At 37.8% G+C, this 26067-nt stretch overlaps 3 protein-coding genes across 5 annotated transcripts; 1 reads left to right on the top strand and 2 right to left on the bottom strand.

Moving 5' to 3' along the window:
• Window positions 1-1745: 1745 nt before the first annotated feature.
• Window positions 1746-17467, bottom strand: LOC140782746 (E3 SUMO-protein ligase SIZ1-like). 3 transcript variants are annotated; one of them, XR_012107933.1, is made up of 17 exons: window positions 16960-17467; window positions 15929-16009; window positions 15420-15462; window positions 14598-14676; window positions 14329-14476; window positions 11457-11590; window positions 10601-10669; window positions 9684-9771; window positions 9268-9343; window positions 6857-6930; window positions 6257-6364; window positions 5500-5661; window positions 4727-4831; window positions 4332-4412; window positions 3055-4243; window positions 2175-2393; window positions 1746-2106 (listed from the first exon to the last, which is right to left on the bottom strand). XR_012107933.1 is itself a non-coding variant. In XM_073129491.1 (16 exons), the coding sequence occupies exons 1-16, from the start codon at window positions 16981-16983 to the stop codon at window positions 2248-2250; spliced, it is 2607 nt and encodes an 868-aa protein (XP_072985592.1). In that variant the 5' UTR covers window positions 16984-17467; the 3' UTR covers window positions 1746-2247. The 3 variants fall into 3 exon arrangements, 2 of the variants coding, with proteins under 2 accessions (XP_072985592.1, XP_072985593.1); XM_073129491.1 differs by having other exon boundaries at window positions 1746-2393; XM_073129492.1 differs by lacking the exons at window positions 14329-14476; window positions 14598-14676; window positions 15420-15462; window positions 15929-16009; window positions 16960-17467 and adding exons at window positions 12356-12492; window positions 12586-12728; window positions 13184-14318 and having other exon boundaries at window positions 1746-2393.
• Window positions 17468-17901: 434 nt separating this feature from the next.
• Window positions 17902-20513, top strand: LOC140782745 (uncharacterized). Its single transcript, XM_073129489.1, has 2 exons — window positions 17902-18139; window positions 19494-20513. Exons 1-2 carry the CDS (start codon window positions 18040-18042, stop codon window positions 20165-20167), a joined length of 774 nt encoding a protein of 257 aa, XP_072985590.1. The 5' UTR covers window positions 17902-18039; the 3' UTR covers window positions 20168-20513.
• A 143-nt stretch (window positions 20514-20656) lies between these two features.
• Window positions 20657-25220, bottom strand: LOC140782744 (uncharacterized). Its single transcript, XM_073129488.1, has 6 exons — window positions 24445-25220; window positions 23679-23873; window positions 23342-23581; window positions 22717-22934; window positions 21897-22151; window positions 20657-21435 (listed from the first exon to the last, which is right to left on the bottom strand). The coding sequence occupies exons 1-6, from the start codon at window positions 24842-24844 to the stop codon at window positions 21178-21180; spliced, it is 1566 nt and encodes a 521-aa protein (XP_072985589.1). The 5' UTR covers window positions 24845-25220; the 3' UTR covers window positions 20657-21177.
• Between the last annotated feature and the right edge of the window lie 847 nt (window positions 25221-26067).

Here is a 26067-nt window from a genome sequence, read left to right as displayed (position 1 = left end):
AAGTATTTGCTTAGAAAAAAACAAAAAAGCAATTGAAAACCTTTGAACCAATTTGCCTGATAGTAATGTTAGAATATTGAATCCTCTCAAACTCTCTAAAACACATATATATGGATAGCGAAAAGAATAATATTCACATAGTTAAATGGAATTGTATAGTATACGAGTATAATCGAGTTTAAATTCATATTATATATATATATATAACTGATTTGATTTGTCACAGAGAAATTAGAACTTTTTAGTGAAAGAGAACAATTTCACCGACTGCCGTGCAATGATATCTAACTCACATGAATGTCTGAATAACGTGTTGTGTCCTACCAATTATTGAATCCATAGCTCGATACCTCCAACTGCATCATCCAGGCATAACCAACGCATACTCAACTACTCCTTGATTTGATAACTCGTAGCAAACGTTGAATGAGAGATAAACTATGCAAAGGTGGGGAGTCGATTTGACGCTTCACAAGTCCAGCAGACTATTGTGAGTGATCATCTGATGGTGATAGTGAGAAAAGATAGAGAAGGCACCCTGTTATTGGTTCATGCTCTTGCTACAGCAAGTGCAGTAAAGATATTATATAGTAGAAAATTGGCCCATTAGATCACAGATGCATGTGTGCTGATGGATACTGGTAATAGCGAAATAGATCCTCTAATGGCCTTGGCTCCATAATAGGAAGAGAGACAAAGATGTAATCATTTGTACGAAAGAGAAGTAGATAACTGAAGAATTAAGCTCACCACTCTTCCAGATAAAGATGTTCTTTCAAACAAGTTTCAGCAGCTTATTATAGGATCAAGCTCATAATACCTAGACCTTCTAAGGTACTGTAAAATGAAATAAGTACCTCCACTATAAACTCAAGCACTCGGTTTCACTGTAGAATAAGCATAAAATTATTCTAGTGTAGTGAGATGTATACTAATTTAGCATGCTAGCAACAATTTATCTCGATACTAGCTAACTAATAATTATTTATCTCTCACCTCCTCATCCATCTAATATTTTATATTTATCAACAAAATCTAATTATTATTTTATTATTAAAAAGACATCATTTTGATCAATTATCATTTGAATCATTCTCTCTCCCTCTCATCTCTACTCTCCTTATCCATTTCCTATCAAAATTATTTGACATTTACCAAAATCTCCTAAATTTAATACTTTTTATGTCACATAAAAAATAAGAGCTTAATCTCTAAAACATAGCCAAAATAGCATAAAAAGTTATTCTATGTCCAAATGCCACCTAATTGAAACACCCTATGTCATGTCAGGTCCAAAATTTGACTCAGCAGTAACGATGACTTCGAAGACGTTTTCTCAGGAACAAAAGAAAAGGACAAAACAAACATTCCTTGTTTAAAGAGGTTTATGGTCATGAAAATAAATCCGAAGAACATCCGTTGGAGCACACCTAGTATTAAATGACCATCATAATGTATCCTCCGGCGGATCACAAGTATAACGCGACAGCAAAAATTTACAAGTCCAGCAAAACATGTCCAAATCAAAATGCAATAATATTTTGTTCTGGACCTGATGAATTGCTCCATGCAGGTTGAGCTGCCAGAACCAAATTTAAGTAGCAAAAAACACTGAAAACATGAGACATTATTTGCTGATTTTATTTCTAGCTTAAGCAGAGTACAACTGCACAAGCCAAGTAAGAATCACTTCCATGAAATGACTACAGCAAGCAATAAGTTCAGCTGTCACTCTTCGGAAGAAATAAAGAAAAAAAAACTGTGAGAAATATGATTAATGGAATGTGAGTCATTGACATACTAATTGTTTCCATCTGACATGATAATTAATAAGCACTTGAATTTTACAGAAACAAAATCTAGAGAAAAATATAATACACGAACCTTCCCATGCATTTGGCTTACACCTTGGGACGGTCTCCATTTTCTCATCTCCTATAGAATGTACAGGTTGTTGCAGGAAATGACATCTCGCCTGCAATTTTAAGTCAAAAGGATTCGGTATGGACCTGGTCAAAACGGACAAGAATCCAACCAAGCCAAAATCAAATGTGAAGTTCACCGTCACGCAAGCAGCTTCAACATGCCTGACCCATTTTTGTCCACCTGGTAAAGCCAGGATATAAGATGCTGTCATGCTTCTCCTTCACATCAATGTAAAGGAGACCACCTACCTTTTCTCGATAGCACAAAGGATTGACGTTGAAGCAAAAGAATATAATCCCGTTCATAAATCCTCTATAACATCTAATCAGAATCTGTATCTATTGATAGATACAATCGAGGTCTCACAGACCGTGGTTGCCGAGGATGAGATAAAAAGTTATCACTCCTAAGATTACTTGAATTATCTCTGATAACACTGTCACCATTCATGCTCAGAAGTGCAGAAGCTGCATGGAATAAAAAATAAATGTAAGAATGTTCAAGACACATTACCTAAAAAAAACATCAGAACTATTCCTGTCAACAAACTGGAGAAATCGTATGGGCCAATAGTGGTAGATAAAAGATACTCCTAGAGTATGGAAAGAAAGGTAGGGTGAAGGACAACAGAAAACCGTTTGTGCTTGTGCAATATGCAAGAGTTTCATACACCAAGGTGACAGATACAAAAGTTGCGCAAGATCAATATTGGAAAACTAGAATATAGTATCCAGCAAAACAAATGACTATCCAAAGGCTGCATTTGGCGGTAGCCTCATGCATTGGGAGGCCCTTTTGCTCATCATGTGGCCAGATAAGAGATGCTGACAGACTCTCCGATGGCAACATCCAAATCTACAGAGCCTAACAATCTCGCAGCTGTTTCAAATGATAAATGCAAACAACTGCAATAGCTATTCCATCAATAAAGTTGAAAGACATTTTAAATTCGTAATATATAAAAAGGTAGCAATTTTTTGACAGATGAATCAGCAGACATCTCAAAACTCACCAAAATTATGCAGGTTTTAGAGTCAAGTGGTTAGCAGCAAGTGAATTTGGGAAAGAGATGTAATCTGTGCATTCAAAATAATTCTGGAATGATCTGAAACAGTGAAAGGTACGAACCAGCATCAGCTAATGGCTCCACTCTAGGCTCCTTTAAAGGAAGATGTTGCCTCGAATTCAGTCCACCTGTAGAGGCAGACTCTGCTTGGCCTCCACCAGCTGCAAGCGTAAGAGATGGCCAATCATCAGATTGAACCCCATTAGGCATATCCATATGTTCCCTTAAAGTACTCTGCAAAGGGATGCCAGAAGGTTGACTAGGAAGAAAGATCTGCAAAGATGGGTCATCTCCACCAAATGCCAGGGGATTATCAACCAGGCTTCCATGTGGTTCAGAATTATTATGACAGTTTTGAAAGTCTTGAGCTCCTGACATACCCCCAATACAACCATCATTTGCCAAACTATAGCCATTGGTTGGTGTGATACCAAGAGAACTATGAGAATCAATTAAAGTATCTGGAACATCAGTATCTGTTCCAAAAAATTGGAAGCCAGGCCCTGTCTGCATTGGCCAAGGATTCATCCCAAAATCGTCCCCGTTGTTGTTAATAAATAGACCAAGGAATGAACTTCCGCTAGTCCCCACACCAGGGTCTTCAGAGTATCTTTCGTTGAATCCAGGTTGATTAGCAGAAATAGGAATACCACTACCACCTCCTGGACCAGAGTCATATGCATTTCCTGGCGAAATAGTTCTAAGGTTGTCTTCATCGGAGTCACTGAGGACAATGACATCTGGATCCTTTGGCTGTGCAGGGGGGATTCTATTATCATGATTGTATGCCTGCTCAAAATTGAGAGGAAGAGAATCAAACTCGTAGCCACTGTTCAAAGACGAATCAAAGTGCATCCCACCGTCTTGATTAACACTTGGGTCCTCCCCATCTCTGCAACTTCCAGTGGCGCTACTGCTCATAGGCACAATGTTCCGATTTTCAAGTTTATCTGGGATACGACCACCAGAATATGAAGGCACCTTATCCTCGGGTTTACTGACCTCCCACATCCCATTACGATTTCTCTTGATTCCCAATCTCAAACTTCTGTGCCCTTCAGAAATTCCCTCCTGCTTAATCTGGTTCATGTTCTCCAGTGCAGGTTTAATATCTTCCTCCTTCGCAGGACAAAGTGAACCATCAGGAAAGTGCCACTTAGCAAGCTCCCTAAATTGGTTTTCATTCTTCACACGCCATGAACCATCGGGCTTCACATCAATCTCATTTACATCTTCCCCACAACAGTGCAACTATATTGCCAAAACAAATCAATTAAAGTTGTAAAATATGTAAGATATAGTTCAATTAGCATTAAAAGTAAAGTTCCAGTAAACCTACCAAAGTAGTTATTCGGTTGAAATAGGGATCGATAATGAGGTTTTCAAGAGAATAATTCTGCAGACATACGGGGCATTGCCACTGCATCAAAGCAAAGGAATGTCTAAGTAACAAGCGGAATAGAAGTGTTGCAGATATATACATATGCTCAGGGGAACCCAGCCTACACTCGCGATGAACTACAAAATATCCCTTCCTTACTGAAGGAACCAAATAATACTAGTAAAGAATTAATTACATATGTTTGCCACTCATCCAAAGAGGATCCTTGCGCTCTTAATCAGTTGGTCCCCAATCTAGAAAGAATTTGTAGGCTGGATTCGCCTACATGCATGTATATATTTAGCATGTTTATCTAAGAGATGATAAAAAACAATCCAAGGGAAGACTTTAACCTTCCGAGAACGTTGATTAAGTTCCACAAAAGTTTCTAGGTCAAAACAACCCATGTGAATACAAGGCTTGAACCTGCCAGCCATCCTCATTCGGGATCCACTCATCTGCAATTATAGAGACAAAGGAAAGTGATTAAATTCGTCAAGGAATCAATCAACTCACATTTAAAATTCAACTTGCAATATAAGCTGTCCTTTTCTCCATGATCTGGAAGGATATATAATGCAACATCAAATTATATTTTCTAGTGCACCAGAATGGTTAATTCGAGTAATGGTAGGTCAGTAATGTAGAAGGATGCCTTTTAGTTTTACAGGAAAAGATCTCAGATAAAGTTTTTCATCTTACAAAAACCAGAACTTAAATGAGCAATTTGGACCTCTAGTGAATCACTGGAGAGGATATAAACAACATAGGCTATAACATATTCTAAAGTGGTTTTGTTTTCTTTTGCTATAGTAATATTTGACTGGTAGGCAATCGCTTGAGTGATGTTCTGGAGCGAAAGAATCACTTTCATTTTAAGATTAATATAATTGATTACACCACAAAATGAGGACAAATTCTTGTAAGACAGACAGTAGTAGGTCAGCAGAATTGCATACAAAATTTTCTCTAAAACATTTTCCAAATAAATAAACCTCTATTTAGGATGAATTATATTGCACCAGGAAGATAATCATAACACATGCAAAAGCTATGGGCACTGCTCCCTGAAAAAGGGAAAAACAGTCCAACATTCTACTCTAAAGATATGTACGTCACAACTTACAGGGCAACGGAGATTGACTGTTACAGTATCCGCCACCACTTCCAAATCGCTGTCACTACCCGCATTATCTGTAGCATTTCCACCACCAACGCAACGACAAACCCGGGCAAGAGCATCCTCAAATCGCTCACCCTCTGGCTCCTTAGGTACCAAGTCAAGTACCTAGATGTAAAAGAATAGCTCCATAACAAAAATAAAAGTGATTCTTAATTGAGAAGATCAGAAGAGAATAATCTTCCTTAAGAGGGGAAAGAAAGAAACTTAGCCCTCTGAATTGAAAGACATGACAATTTAATTTGGGAATAGTTTTGTAAAATTATGGTATAGCATTACTAGAGCATAATATGTACTACTACCTAAAGTCAAAGAATATGGGACCTGAACTGTGACACTGAACTACCTGATGCGCAGCAGGCTGATGGATGTGATAAAAGTACGAGCATTTGCAGATCATTTTAATACCGTGAATATGTGAAATGTTCAGCAATTTAGCAGGTGGTTTAAACAAGAATAAATATATTCTCACTTTCAGCATGGAATTAAATCTTTCTCCAGAACTAACTGGAGTAGAACAAAATTTTATGAAAAAATAATGGTGCATGAATCATTAACAGTCAAATAGAAAAGAGGCTATCTTTGGAGAATTGGATACCGTGTAATAAGAAGCATTAGTTTCTCATAATCAACCAGCATAGAGAAAATAAAAGAGATGAACCAACAAAAAGATGAAAGGAACAATTTAGTCAAAAAGTAGAACCTGCGGAAGAGTCCTCCGCTTTGCTATTCTGATTCCAAAGCAGAATATGCGAGCATCACACCTTGCCAGAGAAATTTTATTAATTCCTTCCTTGCTATAGGTGGTGATCTACATAGAAAAATCAATTAGCAAAGAGCAAAGAGGTTCAGCAAACAGACCGGGAGGGTAAAGAGCAATAATGAAAATATTACTGAGGATTACTTGTAAAACCATACAAGAGTAACTATCATATTCTCAACTCTATGCATTTAATTTTGCACTAAAATTCACTCTCATTTGGCACCTACAAGGAAATCCCAGTGCACATGGCTCCGCCAAGTCAGGAAAGGGCAAAGGTTATGCAGCACTATCAATGTTACAGAAATGTTATCCCATAAATTGTACCCACTGCACAAACTACATGGAGCTAGACTTAATTGTCACACTAAACGATGCCCTCATTTTGTAAAAATGATCCAACTAGATGATAAGTATAACTGCAATTAACTATTTCAGGATAATGTCAGGAACATGTTATTCGGTGCACGGAGTGAATGCAAGTTCCATGAGTAGCAATGGAAGGAAAATGTTATTGCTCCATGAATGTAAGAGGAAGCTCACCACTGGACCATCATCCCTTCCACTTATTCCTAGCAACTGTGAGCCAGGTCTACTAATTACTCGAATCGGAACACCTGTTAAGCAAATGCAAGAAAGATGCACATTGAAAAAAATAGGGAATACTGTTAATCAAAGAAAATAATTGTCATCTACGAGTGTATGATGAAAAATGCAAAACTACTAAAAAATAGATAATTTGCACTATATTCTATTAGTGGATAATTTGCAATATATGTTGTTAGTAAAACCAAAATAAGAGTTAAGTACATGATACTATTACAAGTTTCCAACCATTGTTTTAGAAAACTTCCATCTTACACATCTCAGACTGAATATACTAGGTTTTGCTTGGCTGACCGCTTAATATCTGGTACCGTCTTTTAGTATGTAGGTTGAATTTGAAATTCAAAATCATTGCAGATGTTGGTAAATTGGTGAACTCTAATGACTTAGTATGGTTCTTTACAAGAAAGCATTAATTTATTTTAAGATTGTTTGTACTAACTTTTAACTTTTTCTCTAACTATTAGTTCTATCTATATGTTTATTTTAAAGTTTAAACCATCTTAAATACCCTTGTTTGCATGTCTACCATTTACAGTCTTTTAAAACCTAGGTTCCAACAAAACTAAATACTCTGACTGGGCAACATACCTATCAAAGATCATTTCTATTTTCACTCAAACTTATATTCCATACGAAAAAAAAAAATTCAGCAAATCGAGTCATTGAGTACAACATTTGTCTCCATTTATTTTTGTCAAAATCACATATGAAGCTCAAATGAACAAGTCAAGATGGAAGGAACAAAGGGCTCACAAAGAACATCCAAGGGGCTCTCAAAGAATGAGCTCACTTTTCTTCCTTTAACCAATAAATAGTTAGCTTCTAGTAACAATAGCAAATAGCCAAATATCACTCATGGTAGTTAGTGAAAAAAGGCTCTCAGTTGAAAATGTCCTGGCTTTAGCAACTAGGTGACAATTAGAGGTAGACATGTAGATGGCCGGGCATTTGATGGACATCTGACACAGCACTTTAGCCTATACCAAGGCATATCTAGCTCTGAATACAGCATGCCAAAGCTCAAAAGACTTCAAACACAAACCCTAAGATCCTATCAGGCCACTATCTTTTAATCTGAAATTGCAAGTGTAGAAGGAACAAGTAACAAAGTTAGTATAGGCTATTATGAGTCATGGGACTGTGAACTAGTTTTCAAAACCAGACTACAACATATTGAATAATAACCAAGATTCCAAGAAGATAATTGACAATAATCATGCATACTTATGTCTCAAAAGACATCACCAGTTCAAAATAGAAAATTACTATCAAAAGGGCTAAACAACATCTAGAAGAAAGGCCCCGTGAGTATAAAATGGAAAGAAAAAACTGAAAATAAGAAAGATAAATGAATAGTAAACAAGATTTTCAGTTGAATATGCCCTATAACCCTGTAAAAAAGAAAGCACAATTGATATGGAATAAAAATAAAAGAAGGTAAAACAATGCAATCGCACACATGATTACGAATCATCATAAAGGTCCCAGTGTTATATGCTTTTAGACTACATACTATGATCAGTCTCCAGAGAATAATGAAGTTTATTCCAATGATGGCTGTGCCAGTGGCATGGGCCATGCAATACCACCATCAGCACAGCACGCCCTACGTACCACTGACACACATTTATAATATTTTTAATAAAAAATTTAAGATATTTTGAGGTCTTTGGCATATTAATCTTTAATTTTTGATTTAAATATATATATTAAAACCTACGTCATAGTGTTTTGTCTTTAGATTACTTTTGTAAATGACATATTTTATTAAAGATAAAGCAACATTTAAATATAAACATTATTCGACACATAATATAATTGCATACATTCATTAAAATTAATATTAATGATTAAACACTCTATAATATAATTGAGCATATAATATTAATTGATAAAACATGATAACTACATGATTTGATTGAAAATTAAAAAATGATAAACGAAAATTAGACATGAGTTGTCATTCCAAAAATGACAAAAGTTAATTAATAATGATTGATAAAAATAAGAAAAAGTTTTAAAAAAATAAGCTCCACATGCCATATCATGTTTGTTAAGAAAATGGATAAATTTAATTTGATAATGATCGATCGAAATAGAAATTTAAAAAAAAAAAAAAACTCCATATGGCACAGTAACTAGCATGGCACACGTGTCGATTGGTACATGGCACACCCTATGCCTAAGTGCCATACCACTACCAGCATAGCTCGACATGCCCATCCATTATTTATTCTAATATAATAACATGAAATAATTCACTTGCATGTTTCATTATTAACAAATAGAACACACAATGAATGACGGAAATGTGATCTCATAGATCGTATATGTGTCTGCCATACCATTGACTTGCAAATCTGCATACTGTGGCCACTGCATCCGAAACTGGACCTTATCGTTAAGAAGAATACACCAAGCCTGCAAAATAAAGAGTGTTATACTAGAAATACATAAGGATGCCTTCATGAGAATAAAGTTGATAAACCATAAATCAGACACACCAACTCCATTCTCATTTAAGACAATATAATAACCTCACATCTAAAAGTAACTATACAGAGAAGCATGTCACCTCTTCATACCATAAACATCAATGGAAAAGAAGAAGGATAAAGAGACTTATCAGAGACAACAGTGAATGAAGTAAAGAATTCTTAGGAAGCAAGATATATTATTTGAGCAATTAAAATTAAGGAAAATTTAACAAACAAAATAGACTGGATTAAATTTCAGAAATGATCAGGAGACAAAAACAAACCTGAAGATCATATTCAGTCCTTTGTAGTATTTCTCTATCTACTCTAGACAGTTGAAATGGTCTCTCCAGATTTTGTATTGTGCTGGTTCTGGAAAACAATGCAAGCAATCCATAATGAAAAAGTAAAAAATGACCGAAAACTATTGATGAATTCTATAGCGACTTACTCATTTTTCAGGATAGAAAAGAAATCACACAGGAAAAAAATCTAGCAACATCGAAGACAGAGGTCATGTATAAGGCACTCACTGACAATTCATATTTGAAATTTAGACTAGCCAGCTGAAAAATACTAACAGAAGGTTTGGAAATAAAGATTATAGACAATATCCAAATTAAATACACATTTGCTAAACAATTGGGCTATCCTCAAAACCTTTTTTCAGTTCACATGAGAAATTGAGAATTGATTGTTAAGATTGTTAGTGACCTTTTTTCCAGGTCATTAATTCATGTTTGGAGTAATTACTAACATGCCACACAATTGAGTTGCAAAAGGCTGATCCTTGATTACCATGGGTTATGCCATCAAATGTTTAACTTGTTGCCTGAAGCTTTTTTTCTTTATCATCAAAATATCTGCCAGCAGTGGTCAGGCAGGATTTATCAGCTATCACCTTTAAGTGGGAGAGAAACTGATCTAATCGTGAGCCTTTTGAATTTCAGACTCGTTTCTAACTCCCAACTCATTTTTTTTAGAAGGAAAAAACTTGGACATTTGAAATAAAAGAATTGGCATGTGAAACAAGCAAAAGCATGATAAGAGAAATGTAATTTCCAGAATCAACCACTGTCAAATATTATGAATCCTTGTTATTATGAATTAGTTTACAACAATTATGGAGCAAGAATATTCTAAGCTAAGAAGCCATAGAATTCCTACAGGGAAATTGACAAAATAGAACAGCAGCACTCACCCATCTGACGTGATGCCAGAAGATGCTAACTTTATAGAGCGTAAAGGATGTGACACTGTAACCCAGAACCTGTATGTTGCAAATATGAAACTATAATCAATGAACTATCAAGTTTTCAATATTTAAAGGAAAATGGGAAAGGCACTGAGAGAAACAGTAATATGATTTTTTATGATTAAAAAAAAAGTAAAAAATAACATCTCTCTGTTGGCATGATTGTATTTTAACTTTGCCCACATTTTCTTTTGTCATATCAAATAATACTATGCCGATCTGTCCCAGAGTTACCAATTAAAAGAACTACATCCAGTGTATAGTGTATGCAAGCTACTCAGTTGTCAACTCTTTCTGTGACTACAATTATCAGCTTGACTTACACTAAAAATATAGCGCCATAACTGGTGAAAAATATTTTGCAACTCAAAGGCAAGAAAGTTGTTCAAGACATACGGAAAGAAAGAAAACAGTACTATGTTTAAATTAGAAAAGATAACTGTGGAAAATGATATCTGTTGAGGAGAAAAGGAGGATACCATTGCTGCATCAGCAAGGAACCAGCATCTTCCTAGACTAGGCTTCAAAATGAATTGAGGTGCATGCAAAATTTAAACCTTAATTTAGTGTTTTCCAAGAGGTCACTAGATGTTGATCAGAGTACAAGGCATACAAATTAAAATTGTATGTCCATTCAATTTACAATTGCAACCAATCTGCAGCATCTACTTACATATATGCACCCAAGTAGTCATGCAAAACAATAATGAAAGCTTCTGGACAGTATCCAATTAACATAAGGAAGAAAAAATGCAGCTGAATATAAAATCAGTAGACTGAGAGAGGGATATAAAAGACATACGGGTCAGCCCTACTGATTCGGCATAGTTCGCAATAAAAATGAGATGGAGGTTTAGGTGAAACACCCTCAGCAGACTTCTCTGGTATAATTACACAAGAAATATGCTGCCAGATTTGGCATTTAGGATCTTCACACTGCATAGAAAGAACAGGATAAAATGTTAAACTAATCAAACTGAGAAATTGGCAGTAAAAAGCAATCAATAAATCATCTGGAAGCCAATTACAGGACAGTTAATCATGCCAACTAGTAAATAAGCATCAGTTCCCCAATGCTCCTTGGCAAGGGAAGAGGACCGACCTTATCCTAGTCATATTTTAAAAGAAGAACACAACACTTCACCAAATCAGAGAGGAAATCACAACTCCTTTACACCACATAAACCAAGAAATGGTATTAAAAAAATTGGAAATACATCAGATATATGGAAAAAAGAAATCTCCCTTAAATATGCAAGAACTGCTATATGAGCTGTTTATATTCAAGAGTGATAAATAAGAATTGGGCAAGCAAACTATTACCATCTACTGTGGGCCAATGCTACATAAGAATGCCTTAATGGGCCATAAGGTACTTCATGGTGTCATAGCGTTAAATTATTCCAATTTACCCATCAAAATCACATTTCATTCAACAGAACATACCTAGGACTCTTCATAAAATTAATAATAAGCTAAGATAGCATTGACCCAAATACAAGCAATTAGAAGAAATATTACGAACTAAGGCCAACTATCAGAACATTTATCATAAATGGGCTCTTCTACGTTCCAACCTAAACCTACGGAGTAGAAAATATGCATGACAATAACAAAAAGGATCCATGTGGTTTAGAAAGTAATATTCTTTGCATTATAGTAGTTGACACATGTCAAAACCATTTAACAAGGGACTTTTACATAATTGTCACCATGGATGGTCCTATTTATAGGCACGCCCCATGCCGACGGCATATCGACACGTGGCACGTGGAATGCTGCACGGCACCCCTCCTGGCAGCTTCGCCGCTCACCGCTCATCACTCGCGTCGGGTGCCCTAAACCGAGGAAGAAAGGGTGAGAGATGGGTCGGATCAAGTCGGGTTAAATAAAAACTTAAGTTGCGGATCCGAATTCAACTCATCTCTCACACTTTCTTCCTCCTTGGGTTTGGGCAACCAGCGCAAGCGGCCGAGAGCGGCAAGTGAACAAGCAACGAGCTCATTCTCTCTCCCTCTTGCGGCACAGCCGACACGTGCATGCTAGCCTAGCCGGTGGTCGGTAAGGTTCATGCCTGTGGCACAACTATCGTTGATTGTCACTAAAGAGTTTTCAAATATCATTATTGCTATTGAATTCTTCAAAATATCATAATTGACACCGAAATTATTGGACTCTTTCAAAAGTATTATTCAATTAGTTAAATCTAACTAATCGCAGTTAAAACTGAATTAAAATTATAAAAGCTATCTAATATTACTGAATTAAAACTTATATAATTTACTTAAAATAATTTAAAAGCTATCTAATATTACCTGATAGAGTTAATTACGCTGACACCCCCCTAAAGTATACTCAGTTTTTATGAGAACCCCCTAAACATTTTCAAATTACAATGTCCTCCTTAAATTTTGGATCTAAATGAAAAGACAAACAGTAGTGATGGAATATGCCCAATGAATATTATACACTTAATAAATATATCATACTATTAAATTTTAAATTAAAATAGTAAAATTATGTAATTACCGTCAGCAACTTAACCTCTATTCTCTCCACTTCCTTCTAAATTCCTTGGCATCAAGCAGGAAGGACGGCGGAGGCAGGCCGGGTGCCATCGGCGCTGGTATCAAACGACGGAGGTGACCCAGACTGAGTTGCCTTGGCGAACCGCCGATGGATCTCGGACCCGAAGCCCTTGAAGCCAAGAAGGGTTGTGTAGAAGGAGGCGACGCCAACCTAGACACCTCAGCCATGTGGGTCTCACCGAGGAGGCCCGCCACCTCATAGCTCATAAGTGGTATGCATATGTATATGCGGGTGTCAATGGTTATCATATATAATATTTTCACTAATACACATTGATTTACACTAATTCACACTAATCATATCAATGAATCACTATAACATGAATTCACATTTCACACTAACAATAATTCACACCAATCAGATATAATAACACAACTAAAATAATATGATTCACACTAAGTGATAACATGATTTATCTAATTATCTATGATATTATGATGCACAAAGTTTACAGATGGAGACAAGTAGAGAGAGACAACAAGAGGAGGTGGTGGATATTGGTAAAGAGAAACGAAGAGAGAATGAGAGAAGGTGAGGGGTCTGCTAGAGAAAGGGAGAGAACGAGAGGAGCAAGTTGGAGATGGTTGTGGGTGAGGATAGTGGAGGTTGTGCAGAGGAGAATGGTGGCATAGTAGCAATGGGGATTGCAAGGATGGTGGTGCCAAGAGAGACGGGATGTGCCAATTGGTGCGACAGGGAAAGAACAAAAGAGAGATTGCAAGTGAGTATTTGTGTGTGTGTGTGTGTGTGTGTGTGTGTGTGTGTGAGAGAGAGAGAGAGAGAGAGAGAGAGAGAGAGAGAGAGAGGGCCACTAATCGTTGAGATCTAGTCATTGGTCACCATTGCTTACCCATCTGCAAGCGCACGAGTGTCAACACCATTGTCGACCCGAAGAAAAGACGCAGGGCCACTAATGCGAACCGCTTTTCAATACATTGATAGTTGCATACACAATTTAAGTGCAAACTAATACCAAAAAAAAAATGCTAAGTTGGTAACAACATGGTTCTTTCATGGTTCACCGAAGTAACAAAATTGACAAATATTTTTGTACTTAGAACCAACAAAAAAGAAGGCAGTGATACCTTTATCATTGACTCAGTCATCAATGAGCTCCCACAAATGCAGCGAACCTTATAATCTTCCACTTCTTCTTTAGGCTTCACGTGATTAAAATCTGATCCACTGTGGCTCTTAGATGCTAGGTCAGTAGCACCATGAACTTGCATTTTCCTGTCAAAAATTACAACATTGTCAGTACTAGAGATAAGTACGAAGTTCTGTAGCAACTATCTATTCTCAAATCCCTAAAAAGTAGTGGGCAATATATACAGAGAATAACGAGATCATCAACCTATATGTATCATCGATTACTTTTGCCACTCCTTCCTTTCCTAATGAATTTTTCTTTCCCCAACCATGTGACTTGGAACCTGCAAAAAGATACGCAATAAATGTGACCTTTGCAAAGGATATGGCTGAGTAATAAACTAAGAAAGTATTAAAGTGACCTTTCCAACGGCTACGGCTAAGTAAGAAAGTAGTGGGAAGTCTCTGATTCTCTAAACAGAACAGTAAGAAAAGACCAACAATCTATTCAAGAGGCAAAAGAATTAGATATAGATACAGCCAACAAAAACGATTGATGGAACGCGCATGTGGGTAACTGTCTTTTTCCCTCATTTAAATACTTGATATGCATGTGAGTAAATGACATTTGGCACTCAGAACCAGGATGCTCTGAAAAGCAATTAAAAATAATGTGTCACTCGAGACATACCGAGGCTTAATAGAGACACCATAGAAATTATAGTAAAGTGCCATGAAATGACAGTACGTCTAAAACATAGAAATGGGACACTGTCAACCATTTAATTAGCAATGAGCATAGAAAGGTTGGCTAGACTTGGAATTGAACTTTAAACCAAAGGAACAAGTAAATCAAATTCGGAAATATTGGAAAAGAAACGCAAATATTAGTTTAAATCATATCTAAAAGATAGACCAGAGCCCTTTAAATCTACAGATGAGCAACAAAAAGTAAGCAGAATTAAGCTAATCAAGATAGAACCACATAAACCACAAAAAGAATATCAGATAAGGAGGTGGGTAATGTCAAAAGCATATGTGCTTAAAAGTAATTGTATGATCTAGTCTGATGACACGATATGAGTACCTTGTTCCTCCGAAAGCAGTGCTAAAATCCTATCCACAAGGTCCTACATAGATGGAAAGAAAAAGTAAAATCAACAAAGCTTATAAGAGTTATCAAAAACAGGAAGCAGAAATAAGCAGTAACAAGCATAAGGTAGGGAAAAGTGACCAGGGTTAATCATCCAACTTCATGCTAACATGAATGATTAACAACTAACACTACTGATTCTTAAAGACATTCCTAATAAATACTGCTAACCAGATAATTGTGGTCAAAGCATGTACTCATATAAGAAACCGATCCCACATATACTGGAATAAAACAGTAGTTCCAAATTTAATATACTTATTCATATTCTTTTACTGATCAAGCATCGAATGTATGCACTCTTACGATAAGATTAGGCAAAATGTTTCAAATAATAGAAAAGTTCTCAATGTTACACTTTACACATTAGTTTCATTCTAATTTTATCAGAAACTTAATGGCAAAAGGAGATTAAACATAGAGGAAAACTTCAAAGTTCAAACCTGCTTCTTTCCTTGCTTTGCTAGGCCAAGTTGAGTTAAGACATCTTTAAGCTCCTTAATTCGGAAGTATGCCAATTTATCCTGATGTATAACAAAGTAGGGAACCAATTTATCCTGATGAATAACAACGTAGGGAATAAAACCTATCACTAATAGAAAAATAATACCGTAGAGGATACTGAAAAAGGATAAATGGTGCAAGGTATGGAAGATATAGATATTCACATTTACAGTAAATTCCACGAGTACATATATGTAGAAGCCGACAGTTGTAATTAAAATACTATTCCATAGTCAAATTACTAGAAATGCAGTAGGTACACCCATTTCCTAAGCATCTAAATCATTTTGTGCTTATACAGACTATTCAGCAGCTATGAAATTTTAAAAAAAAAAATCACACCATACTATAATTCATCTACTATGAACTATTCAGACAAGTAAAATAGTAACTATATGGCAAACAACCTAAATGGTGGACTTCGCCGTAACTATACGTCAGAACAAGATTAACACATTCCCAAATGATGTACCACAAGGTAAGAAAAACGTATCATCTCACTGGCTCTCGAATTTCACTGGTAGTCAATCCACGATAACTTCATCTCAACACTGTCAACGGTAATTTCTCCCACTTCTAGGTTCATCGCTTTTCAGAAATTTAAGTACGCCGTTATACAATATCATGCACTGATAAAACATTACCACCGGCCAACTAGTACATGCACGGTGTCAAGAGATCTTCACAGACAAATATATAAAAGAATCTAAGATAATAGAAGAGGATGTAAAATATAAACTGAAAAGATTCAACTGAAAAGATTGGGTTCCGCACTTATCGGACCACAGGAGTCGGTGCTACCAAAATACCAAATCCTACTAATTCAACTAAATTAACACAAAAAAATATAAACAAGACGAAACAAAAAGCCACCACGCAACATATCCAATCTATCAGCATTCCATAACTAAAAGCAGAAAATACAAAATTTAAACAAGAAATTAGGCCTCACGCTAGCAAACGCGAGTACCTTGCAAGTCGAAACCAAGTCCATCGATACAATTCTCACGAAACCAAGCGAATTCTCTACCGATACCTCAGTTGACCAATCCCACAATCATTATCTAATCCTCTCCACGACCAATACAAGGCCGGCTATCAAAATAGCCGATCGCAACCCAATCCAACACAATATGGTCGGATACTACACAGTAAGATCTCCCACGCGGCGATCTCCAACGCCAAACCGGAAGAGAAGAGACGGATACACCGATGCCGGCCTAGGGTTTGAGAGGCACCGAGATAATCTCCTCCAATAAACCAAACCCTACGGGAATGGGAAAGAGAAAACCATAGAGGTAGAGGAGAAGGGCAAGAAGGGAATTGGATGGACGATGACGAACGCGGAAGAAGCCGAGAGATTTCCTCTGTAAGATCTACAGCTTTCCCCCTATTCGACGAGAAAATACACGGCCACCGCGGCGGACGTATCGTCGCATTCAAATCCGCTTTGTTCCGCCCGCACAAATCCGTTTCGTTGTTTACTTTTTTGGTGTTTTAAGCCACTTTTTAATTTTTCATTTCAGTCCCTGTTCCGATTCGTACAGTGTTTGACGGTAATTAGTACAGTGGGCAAACTTTAATAAACACATAAATTAGGGTCCTAAATAAGAACTTCTCCTCTTTTTCTGAAGGAGTCCTTCCCTTTTTTTTTGTCTTTGGTGGAATATTTTTGACGTCATTATTGGTCGGCTGCCGGACGGCTCTGATTGAGGGATAGTAGTACAGTATTCATTGATCTGACCGGATCGCGTCGGTGTACCTTTTGGTAGGTGGCTGCTTTGACCTATAAAATAATAAAAATATACCAATTTTTCAAGTGAAATTTTTATTTTACAAAAAATATAAAGAAAATGATAACAGAAAAATATTTTGAGGCATAAAGGCCGTCAACCTATCCCAACGGCGCGGTCATGATACGAGTAGGGATATACCCCCCGTTATCGCGGCCGTCACGTTGAACCCTTTGGTCCCTTTTTCGCAATGCCGTTAGCTTGAGAGGTATTAGGGCCGCCGAGGAGAGTGGAGAAGCTCCGATTCGGGTCCCGAAATGGCGACTAGGAGATCCGCGTCTCTCTATCGCCGCCTACTCCTTCTCCGATCGCTACCAACGCCGCGGCCATCGGATTCCATGGCAAGCCTCCTTCCAGGTTCCGCTCTCTCTATCCCTCTTCTAGTTTGACCTCAGTGTATTAGATGTACTGGATTTTAGTCGCACTCCTTTTTTCATTTCGCTGAGGAATTTGACTTAAAGGACAAACCTTTGAAGGACTTTTGTAACTTAGGAGGGTTGAAGGGTAGATCTCTTTCTCAACCTCTTGTGACTTGTCGCCTGATACTAACATACCGTTCTTTAATTCGTTATTTTTGGGAACACTGAAGAGCTTCAGCAGCTTGTAAGTAGCATTTTTCAATCTAGCCAAAGCTTTATGTGACTGGAAAGTAAAAAAGAAAAAGAAATTTGATAACCTAGAAATGTTGCCAACCATTTTACTCATTTTTCTAAGGATCGTCATTATGGAGCTTTCGGCAAGCAATTTGACCTTGATCAACCTAATTTCGAGCCTGCCCATGCTATGGAGCTTATAATAGACTCAAGATTGCACTTTGTAAAAGATAAAATCATATGCTTCCTGAGTACAATGTTTTGCAGCTTTAATGGAGATAAAGGTTTTGAGAACTGTGATGAGAGCTTAGAAAAGATATTGTATGAAACAAACATGATCCGTTTGTGTTATTTGCCAACTTGCAAAGGATATATACTTGGTACTTGATAGTAGCTATTTTGCACAGGGAGAAAATTGATGTGGCTGTATAGTTGTCACTACCATAGGCTTGACATTCAATATACTAGATTGCTAGTTGAGACAAACATTTCTCAGAGTAGCAGGAAATTATAAGGGTTTTTCTGGTCAATATATTGAGAACCTTCAAGAATATGGTCATATTTTGCATGTGTGGATGGAAACTTGTTCCTTAGCCTGGATTTGAGAACAATATCCTGATCGGCATGAGATGTGCCAATCCTCGGTCGGCACACGTTGGCACGTCTTTGGCATATTTTTAATTAAAAATTTAAGATATTTTTTGGTCTTCGCCACATTAATTTTTGGTCTTTGATTTGAATATATGTATTAAAGCCTGCATTAGAGTCTTATTTTTATATTATTTGTAAATAACCTAATTTATTAAAGATATAGCAATTTTCAAATAGAAATATTATTCAAGACATAATACGATTGAATATATTTATTAAAACTAATATTAATAATTGAGCACTATATAATATGATTGATCCTAATTTCTTTCAGTATGATGCATTGGCAATTTGGCATGTACTTTTCAAGAGATAGACAACTCTCACAAAATTTCTCTTGTTTGCTTCATTGCTGCAGTATAATTTACGTTCAGAGAAACACAATCTTTTAACTTAATGTTTCATATCATTCAGTCGATTAAACTGCAAAACAGATATATGATTGTTTTTCTTTAGCTGTCAACCAGATTTTCAGGCTTCCAGGCATCGGAGATGGATGCACTATTCAACTTTCAATCCTGCATGTCCAATAAAAGCTGATGGCTTCCAATCAGCTATATGTACATCCGCTCAGAAAAGGTTGTTTTCTCAAGCCACAGCAAGATCTGAAGTAGGCAACAACAAGATTGGCATTGGACCTAGAACTGGGGAGAACGAAAAGGATGGCAAAGATATTGGAGTTTTGTATCAAGGACCAATATCATCAACCATTAAAAAAGTAAAGCTATTATCCCTTTCCACTTGTTGCCTCTCCGTGTCTCTTGGACCTGTCATTACATTCATGACTTCGCCTGACATGAATGTGATCCTCAAGGGAGCTGTGGCATCTACTCTCATTTTCTTTAGTGCTTCCACCACTGCAGTTTTACACTGGTTTGTGAGCCCATATATTCACAAACTCAAGTGGCAGCCAGGGTCAGATAGCTTCAAGGTTGAGCTAATGTCATGGTTGGCCACACCTATTTATAAGACAATCAAGTTCTCCGATGTAAGGCCACCAGAGACCAATCGGCCATTTGTGACATTTTCTGCTGATGGTAATTTTTATTTCGTCGATGTTGCGCACTGCCACAACAAGGCTCTACTGGCAAGACTAACACCGCAGAAGCAAGTTCAGAACCCTGCTTTCAAAAATTTGTGATCATTGAAGTGGAGATATCTTGGCAATGTATAACACTTTCTTTAAGCAGATGAAAACTGAACAAGGAGTGTGCTGTTGCAGGTTTTGGCAGCTGCAGCAGTCGACGTACATATCTAGAATAATTGCTTTCATGTCTATTGTGGTCAATAAATTGGTGTCAGCTGCACAGAGAATGTTGTTAGGTTTATCATTTGAGCATTTTGGCTTACAGCCTCACTGGATTCAAGGTCGACTGCACTTGAAAGTAAAGTTGTGCTAGTCGCACTAGTGTTACATTATTTGTCAGATAACGACTTTTTCGTCTCCAAATGAGATGCCAACTGAGCAAACGATTTTGATGCAAAAACTTGTTCGTATACGGTTATTTTTTCATGATTTTCAGGGCAAATGCACTGTCAAATGAGACAATAAAATGTTTGAATAACGTGTAACGTGTGATGTAACACTGCAAAAGGAAAACAAGAAAAACCTTGAATAGCACTAGAGACAGAACAGAATGTAGGCTCCCTGCAAAAGCTTTATTTACCCAGAGGAAAACATTTATTAGTTTGACAGTGAAAAGGAAAAAAAAAAGTTATAGACTGTTAAAATAGAAAATTGGAGGACTAAACGAGCTAATCATATTCCTGTTAACGCATTGCAGCTTGCATGCAGTGCATGTCTCACAGACACTATCTGGAGGCATCTTGAATTCATGGCCATTTGAATTGGTAGCTCATTGATTACTACATTCTATAACACACATTTGAGTGTGCCTCTTTTAAGTTTTAAGCCCTAACCACAACATCTGTTGAAGCTCCTCCGCCACAGCACAGTGACTATGAAACATTCAGAAGTGTGAGACCTTTGATCTACTCCAGCAGTCACAACACATCTCATTCAGACGGACCCACCAAGATCAGAAATGAAGACTAGCTTGACGTGGAAAATTGGTTAGCATAAAATTACTGTGGTATCTGCACATTTACCCACCTAATAGATGATGCAAACTAAAAAAGTTTAGGTATGTCTCATTCCTGCTCAGTAGAGTTATACTGTGATGTTTCTTCAGAACACTCTTCTGGTGATGATTCATCCACCTCCGAAGCTGCGTGGAGAGGCCCTCGAGGAATGCCAAAAAGGGTAGAGAATATCTGCCTATGGCACTCATCACAGAAACAGAAGTATGAGAAATGGCCTTCACCAAGCAGTCTGTGTACCGTGGCTCCTGGAACTACCCTCCTCACAAATTCAGTCATTGATGGCGGCACTACTCGATCATCCATACCCTGCTTAAAATACAGATTTGCACATATAACCGCAAGTCAGTATTTTTTGCTTAATCTTTTTATCCTCTACAAGTACGGTAGTTGAATAAAGGAGGAAAAAAACCTCAAGGACAACGTTCTATTCACATTCCATAACATGAACTAAAAATGCAGCACGGACAAAAATATTTGCTTATCTTCTCAATCCAAAGGCTTGACTATGGAATTTGAATAGATTATGACACATATTGGCCATCATCTATCCCTCTCTAGACTCCAAATTGGTGGGAGTCTCATGTACCAGAAGGCCATCACATTGAAATAAAAGAGATGTGGAGTACTAAGTCAAGATCCAAGACATTTTTAGACATTTTGATATGGGAAATATTTTCTCAAAATGAAAGAGATCTCTACATCTGGAAAGCTGAAAAGCAGGCCTATGTGTGCGCAAGGAAATACAACTGAGAGAAACACATACAAACCTGCCATATATGTATTGGACCAAGAAAGCCTGCCCATTCACGTTCAATCTGACTGTATATGGACCTCAGCCATCGAAGAAGGCCTTTACCCTCTTGCTGTTTTTGCACTTGAATGTCAGAGAGGCTAAATCCCCAGTCAGATACTTGTAGCACAGCTTCCTCCAAAAATGGTTTTACATCCCCCTGCCGAACCGATTCTCCGACATCCTTCTCCCAGAACTCCTTGAACATGGGCTCCTCAACTAAAGATTTGTCCTATAGAATACAATGTGAAGTTTAGGATTGCACCATTATGTTATGACTGAAAAGCAGCCAGGAAATACAAGTTTATCCTAGTACGATAGCCGACAGTTAAAATGAACTACTTGCACATAAGTTCAATAGAACCACCAATTCTTGCATATTCGCAATTTTGAACTTATAGAACTGTAACAAATGGACTTGATAATAAGCTGCAAGAATTAAGTAATCACCCACATTCATTTCGAGACATGCCGGAGATATGAATATGCCTTTTATAGGGAAAAAAGGTGTGTTGTTGGAGTTCTCAGGCATCAACGCACTATTTAGGGACAGCAATGGAAGATATGTTATGACGTTGCCATAAACATAGACCTATAATCTGGAGGATGACATCTTGTAATTTCAAGTCAAATTGAAAATCTAATGTGCTATTTCAATAAGGTCAGACAGCAGACTAATGTGAATCCCACTGCAACATCCTTCAGATAATCTGAACAAATGTAAATGCTAAGGATTCTTTAAATATATACTACATAAGCAAGGATGTTGGCAACAATACAGGTAAAGTTACACATACCTTCTTCCCTAAAGACAAAGATAACCAACTCTCAGGCCGACCTTGTTTTCCAGAGAGAAAGCTTCGCCGATAAAAGTAAGGAAGAATTGACGGAAATCTCCGCGCTAAGACATACATAAATTTCCTTTTTGTGCTCCACTTTTCCCAGGTTTTGTGTCTCTCTTCCTTGGTCATGATAGAGTCATATGGATTGGCAGCTGGAGCAAACATTGCTACACCTGAAATGTATTTAAAACAACAGGAAAAAATTCATATTTTGACAGACATATTATAAATTTTGGAATAGCAGCTTGTAACCACATATGTTTGCAAATCATCTTTCTACCTTGGCTTCCACCTATTACAATGAGTGTTCGTATCTACCCTGCACATTAACTAGTATACTTTTATTAACACTATTTCTTTGAAGGTATAAATCGTTAAGTTATATTAGCTATAAAGAGGCACTAATGCAAATCAAATTATATCTATTAAACCAGAATAACCAAGAAGATTTTATCAGAACTCAACTTTAGAGGCAGTAGTCATAAAGAGTGCATTGCTCCAAGAAATTTCAGAAATTGCTAAAAGCCAGCTTAGATAATTACAAGATGCAGGAGGCAATATTGTGGCAAAGAGAGAGTACCTGCCAGTCTCTCAGGAATATAACGGACAGCTGCCCATGCATGCATGCCCCCACCGGAATAACCAATAACCCAGAATTTGTCCATGATAACCAAATCATTCGCCAAATGAAGCATATCAAAAGCAGATGAGTTGAGGTTTCTGCCAGGATGCGGATCACTTTCACCAAAACCAGGAAGATCGTAAGTAACCAATCGGACACCAAATTCCTCCAGCAATGATGCTTTAATGCCAGGTATTCCTGTATCAGAGAAAGAGTGGATTATATTGACACAAACAGGCACAACCACTTGTAAAGGATCTCAGGCACAAAACTGCAGGGCACCAACCATTCTTACCTGCTATTCGAGATGAAAGAAAAGAATGTGGGGCAATCAGAGAAAATCTAGCACTCTCAGGTGGGACGCCTTGCTCCTGATATGCCAGATGTCTTCCATCAGGAAGTCGGATTCGATTGGCACTAGGAGGACTTATATACAGCTTCTTCGGCAGTTCTACTACAGAAGGCTCACTTCCGCTACTTACCGCCAATGCTGCAAAGATATTCTCATCAACAGAGTAGAAAAGATAGCACACAAGATACGCAGAACTATCCAGTAAGATTATCTTTCATATTGCACACTCTTCTGCTACCTATTGTTAACCAAAAATTCAGACATGAGCTAATGAACTTAATACAAAATCAGCAAATACAAGATCAACACTGTTGACTAATGTATTATAAGAAAATATTTGCCCAAAAAATTAAATTGATGAAATGACAGCAGAAAAATAAATACAATCAGCTAAAGCAGTTAACTCCAAATCCATACTTGGATATTTTGAAAAATAGTATATCGTAACAAATTGATCTCCACATAACTGCAAATTCGGATTCTTGAATAAGAAATAATTTCTCGAAATCTCCACCACGAAGTTCACTCCATAATGCTCATACGATGTTCTCAACCAACCTTTCATTTACTCGTCCCGTATCCATCAATCCTTTTCCACATCCCCAATCTCGGGTCCAATTTATTTGCAACTACTTCAATTATTCAATTCCAAATCAAAAAATTGCAAACCAAATCCAGCCAAAACCCAGAAAAAAATACGCATCATTACCTACAAACGCGATAAGGAAGACGCAAATCACAACGGACCACGCGTGCACTGGATCCCGATCCTCCGGTAAGTACTCGTTCAGGAAGCTAAGCCTCTCCGCCGCCTCCATCACCGGCCCCCGAAGCTTCTTGACGACGTAAGCGTCCTCCGCTTCCGCCAAGCCCTGCTTCGCGATTTCCCAGCATCCCTTCCCGAGTTCCGTCATCATCTCCCCGGTCGCCGTCAAGAAACCCTCGACCTGATCCCTTAAGGTCTCCTCCGGTACAGCCGCTGCCTCATTATCGTTGCCGTCGCCAGCGGAGTACCGGATCCCGGGGTCGCCGACCAGGCTGCTCAGGTCATCCTGCCACGTCATCGTCCCGCCTCCTCTTCCTCCCGCCGCCGCCGCCGCCGCCGACATCTACGAATAACTTACCAACGCGGAATAGGAAAAACTACCAAAACTGAAGCGATGCGAGGAGAGTGGCGCAGCATCGCGTGCGTCGGAAGCTGGGTACTAATTATTGAGCGGTACGGGGCCCAGAGGATGGACGGCGTAGATATCGTGAACGGGAATGAGGCAGAGATCGACGTCTACCGAAATGCCACGTCGGACGTCGTGGTCGGATAATGGGTCTACCTAACGGCTGCGTATCGGTTACTCTTCGAGGAGTGAGTGGGCGGCACCTGCGGTTGCCGGTCGGTCGGTGGAGGATCGGATGCGTGGTTACGAACATGGGTGGATAAATTCGCCAAGTATTATAAGTTTTAAGAAAATTTTGCACATAACCCCCTGCAAGTTTACAGTTTTGCACAGGGTTTTTATGCTGGATTTTGAAACGGTGGACACATTAGGAGACGTGATGCTTTTCTATTGGTTCCTAGCAAACGAGTACCAACACAACATTTTCCACCGCAAAAATCTCTTCCACGAGAGAGAGAGAGAGAGAGTGATTAGAGGATGGCTAATAGCTAATCATTGACTTATTTGAGTAGTATTAGTGGTTAATCCCGGTGAACCACCGACTAATCCACTCTCGGTTAGGTAGACCGTCCTTTTTATCCGATGGATTTGAGATTGAATGCCACGCAGGACCACCAGAAGATCGACAAGGATAGCCTGTCACTACTCGGCTGGGAGGTTGTGGCATTGTCAAAGTTTCATTATCATGGATATAGATTAACTTTTTGAGCGTTTCCAATCTTTATAATGCACTGAGATGTAATAAATATAACTTTTAACGTGGCATTAAGTTTTTTTTTTGTTTTTTTAATTTAATCTTTGAGTTGCTTTATCTATCAAGCTATCACAAGAACGAAGTCTTATAGAGGGAAAGAATAGAATAGTTGGTAAAGTGTTAGGTATTGAGGACGATCGCAGTTATTAGAGATAGGCCCAATGTGTAGAAAGCTGAGCTGGTGGGAGGATTAGTAGAGCAAGTGGTGGGATTGAAGACGAATGGCAGGGAGACAAGAGATAGTGAGGTGTTCCTTAGCTGTTGCCTTAGCTAAAAGCCTAAAAGTAAGGTGGGATTTGTCTATTGATACTGAATTTGGTGGAGAAATGATGGTTTGACGTAGGAGCACGCTCACCTTTCTTTTCTTTCTTTCCTTTTTTTTTTTTAATATTTATATATATATATA

Source organism: Typha latifolia, chromosome 2 (assembly GCF_019914945.1).
Source record: "Typha latifolia isolate L0001 chromosome 2, TyphaL0001v2, whole genome shotgun sequence".
NCBI lineage: Eukaryota > Viridiplantae > Streptophyta > Magnoliopsida > Poales > Typhaceae > Typha > Typha latifolia.
The sequence above is the reverse complement of the archived record's forward strand: the minus strand, read 5'-3'. Positions and strand labels throughout refer to the sequence as shown.

What these genes read in the sequence shown, in the direction of transcription:
- LOC140782744 (XM_073129488.1), bottom strand. Translation starts at nt 24,844, where the DNA reads ATGTCGGCGGCGGCGGCGGCGGCGGGAGGAAGAGGAGGCGGGACGATG. An exon ending in CTTCCTTATCGCGTTTGTAG is followed by an intron (nt 23,874 to 24,444) that starts GTAATGATGCGT and finishes ATATCTTTGCAG; the next exon opens with CATTGGCGGTAAGTAGCGGA. An exon ending in CTTTGTCTTTAGGGAAGAAG is followed by an intron (nt 22,152 to 22,716) that starts GTATGTGTAACT and finishes TGTATTCTATAG; the next exon opens with GACAAATCTTTAGTTGAGGA.
- LOC140782746 (XM_073129491.1), bottom strand. Translation starts at nt 16,983, where the DNA reads ATGGACTTGGTTTCGACTTGCAAG. An exon ending in TGACTGAGTCAATGATAAAG is followed by an intron (nt 11,591 to 14,328) that starts GTATCACTGCCT and finishes CTTTCTATGCAG; the next exon opens with TGTGAAGATCCTAAATGCCA. An exon ending in TCAACCGAATAACTACTTTG is followed by an intron (nt 4,244 to 4,331) that starts GTAGGTTTACTG and finishes TTGGCAATATAG; the next exon opens with TTGCACTGTTGTGGGGAAGA.
- LOC140782745 (XM_073129489.1), top strand. Translation starts at nt 18,040, where the DNA reads ATGGCGACTAGGAGATCCGCGTCTCTCTATCGCCGCCTACTCCTTCTC. An exon ending in CATGGCAAGCCTCCTTCCAG is followed by an intron (nt 18,140 to 19,493) that starts GTTCCGCTCTCT and finishes GCTGTCAACCAG; the next exon opens with ATTTTCAGGCTTCCAGGCAT.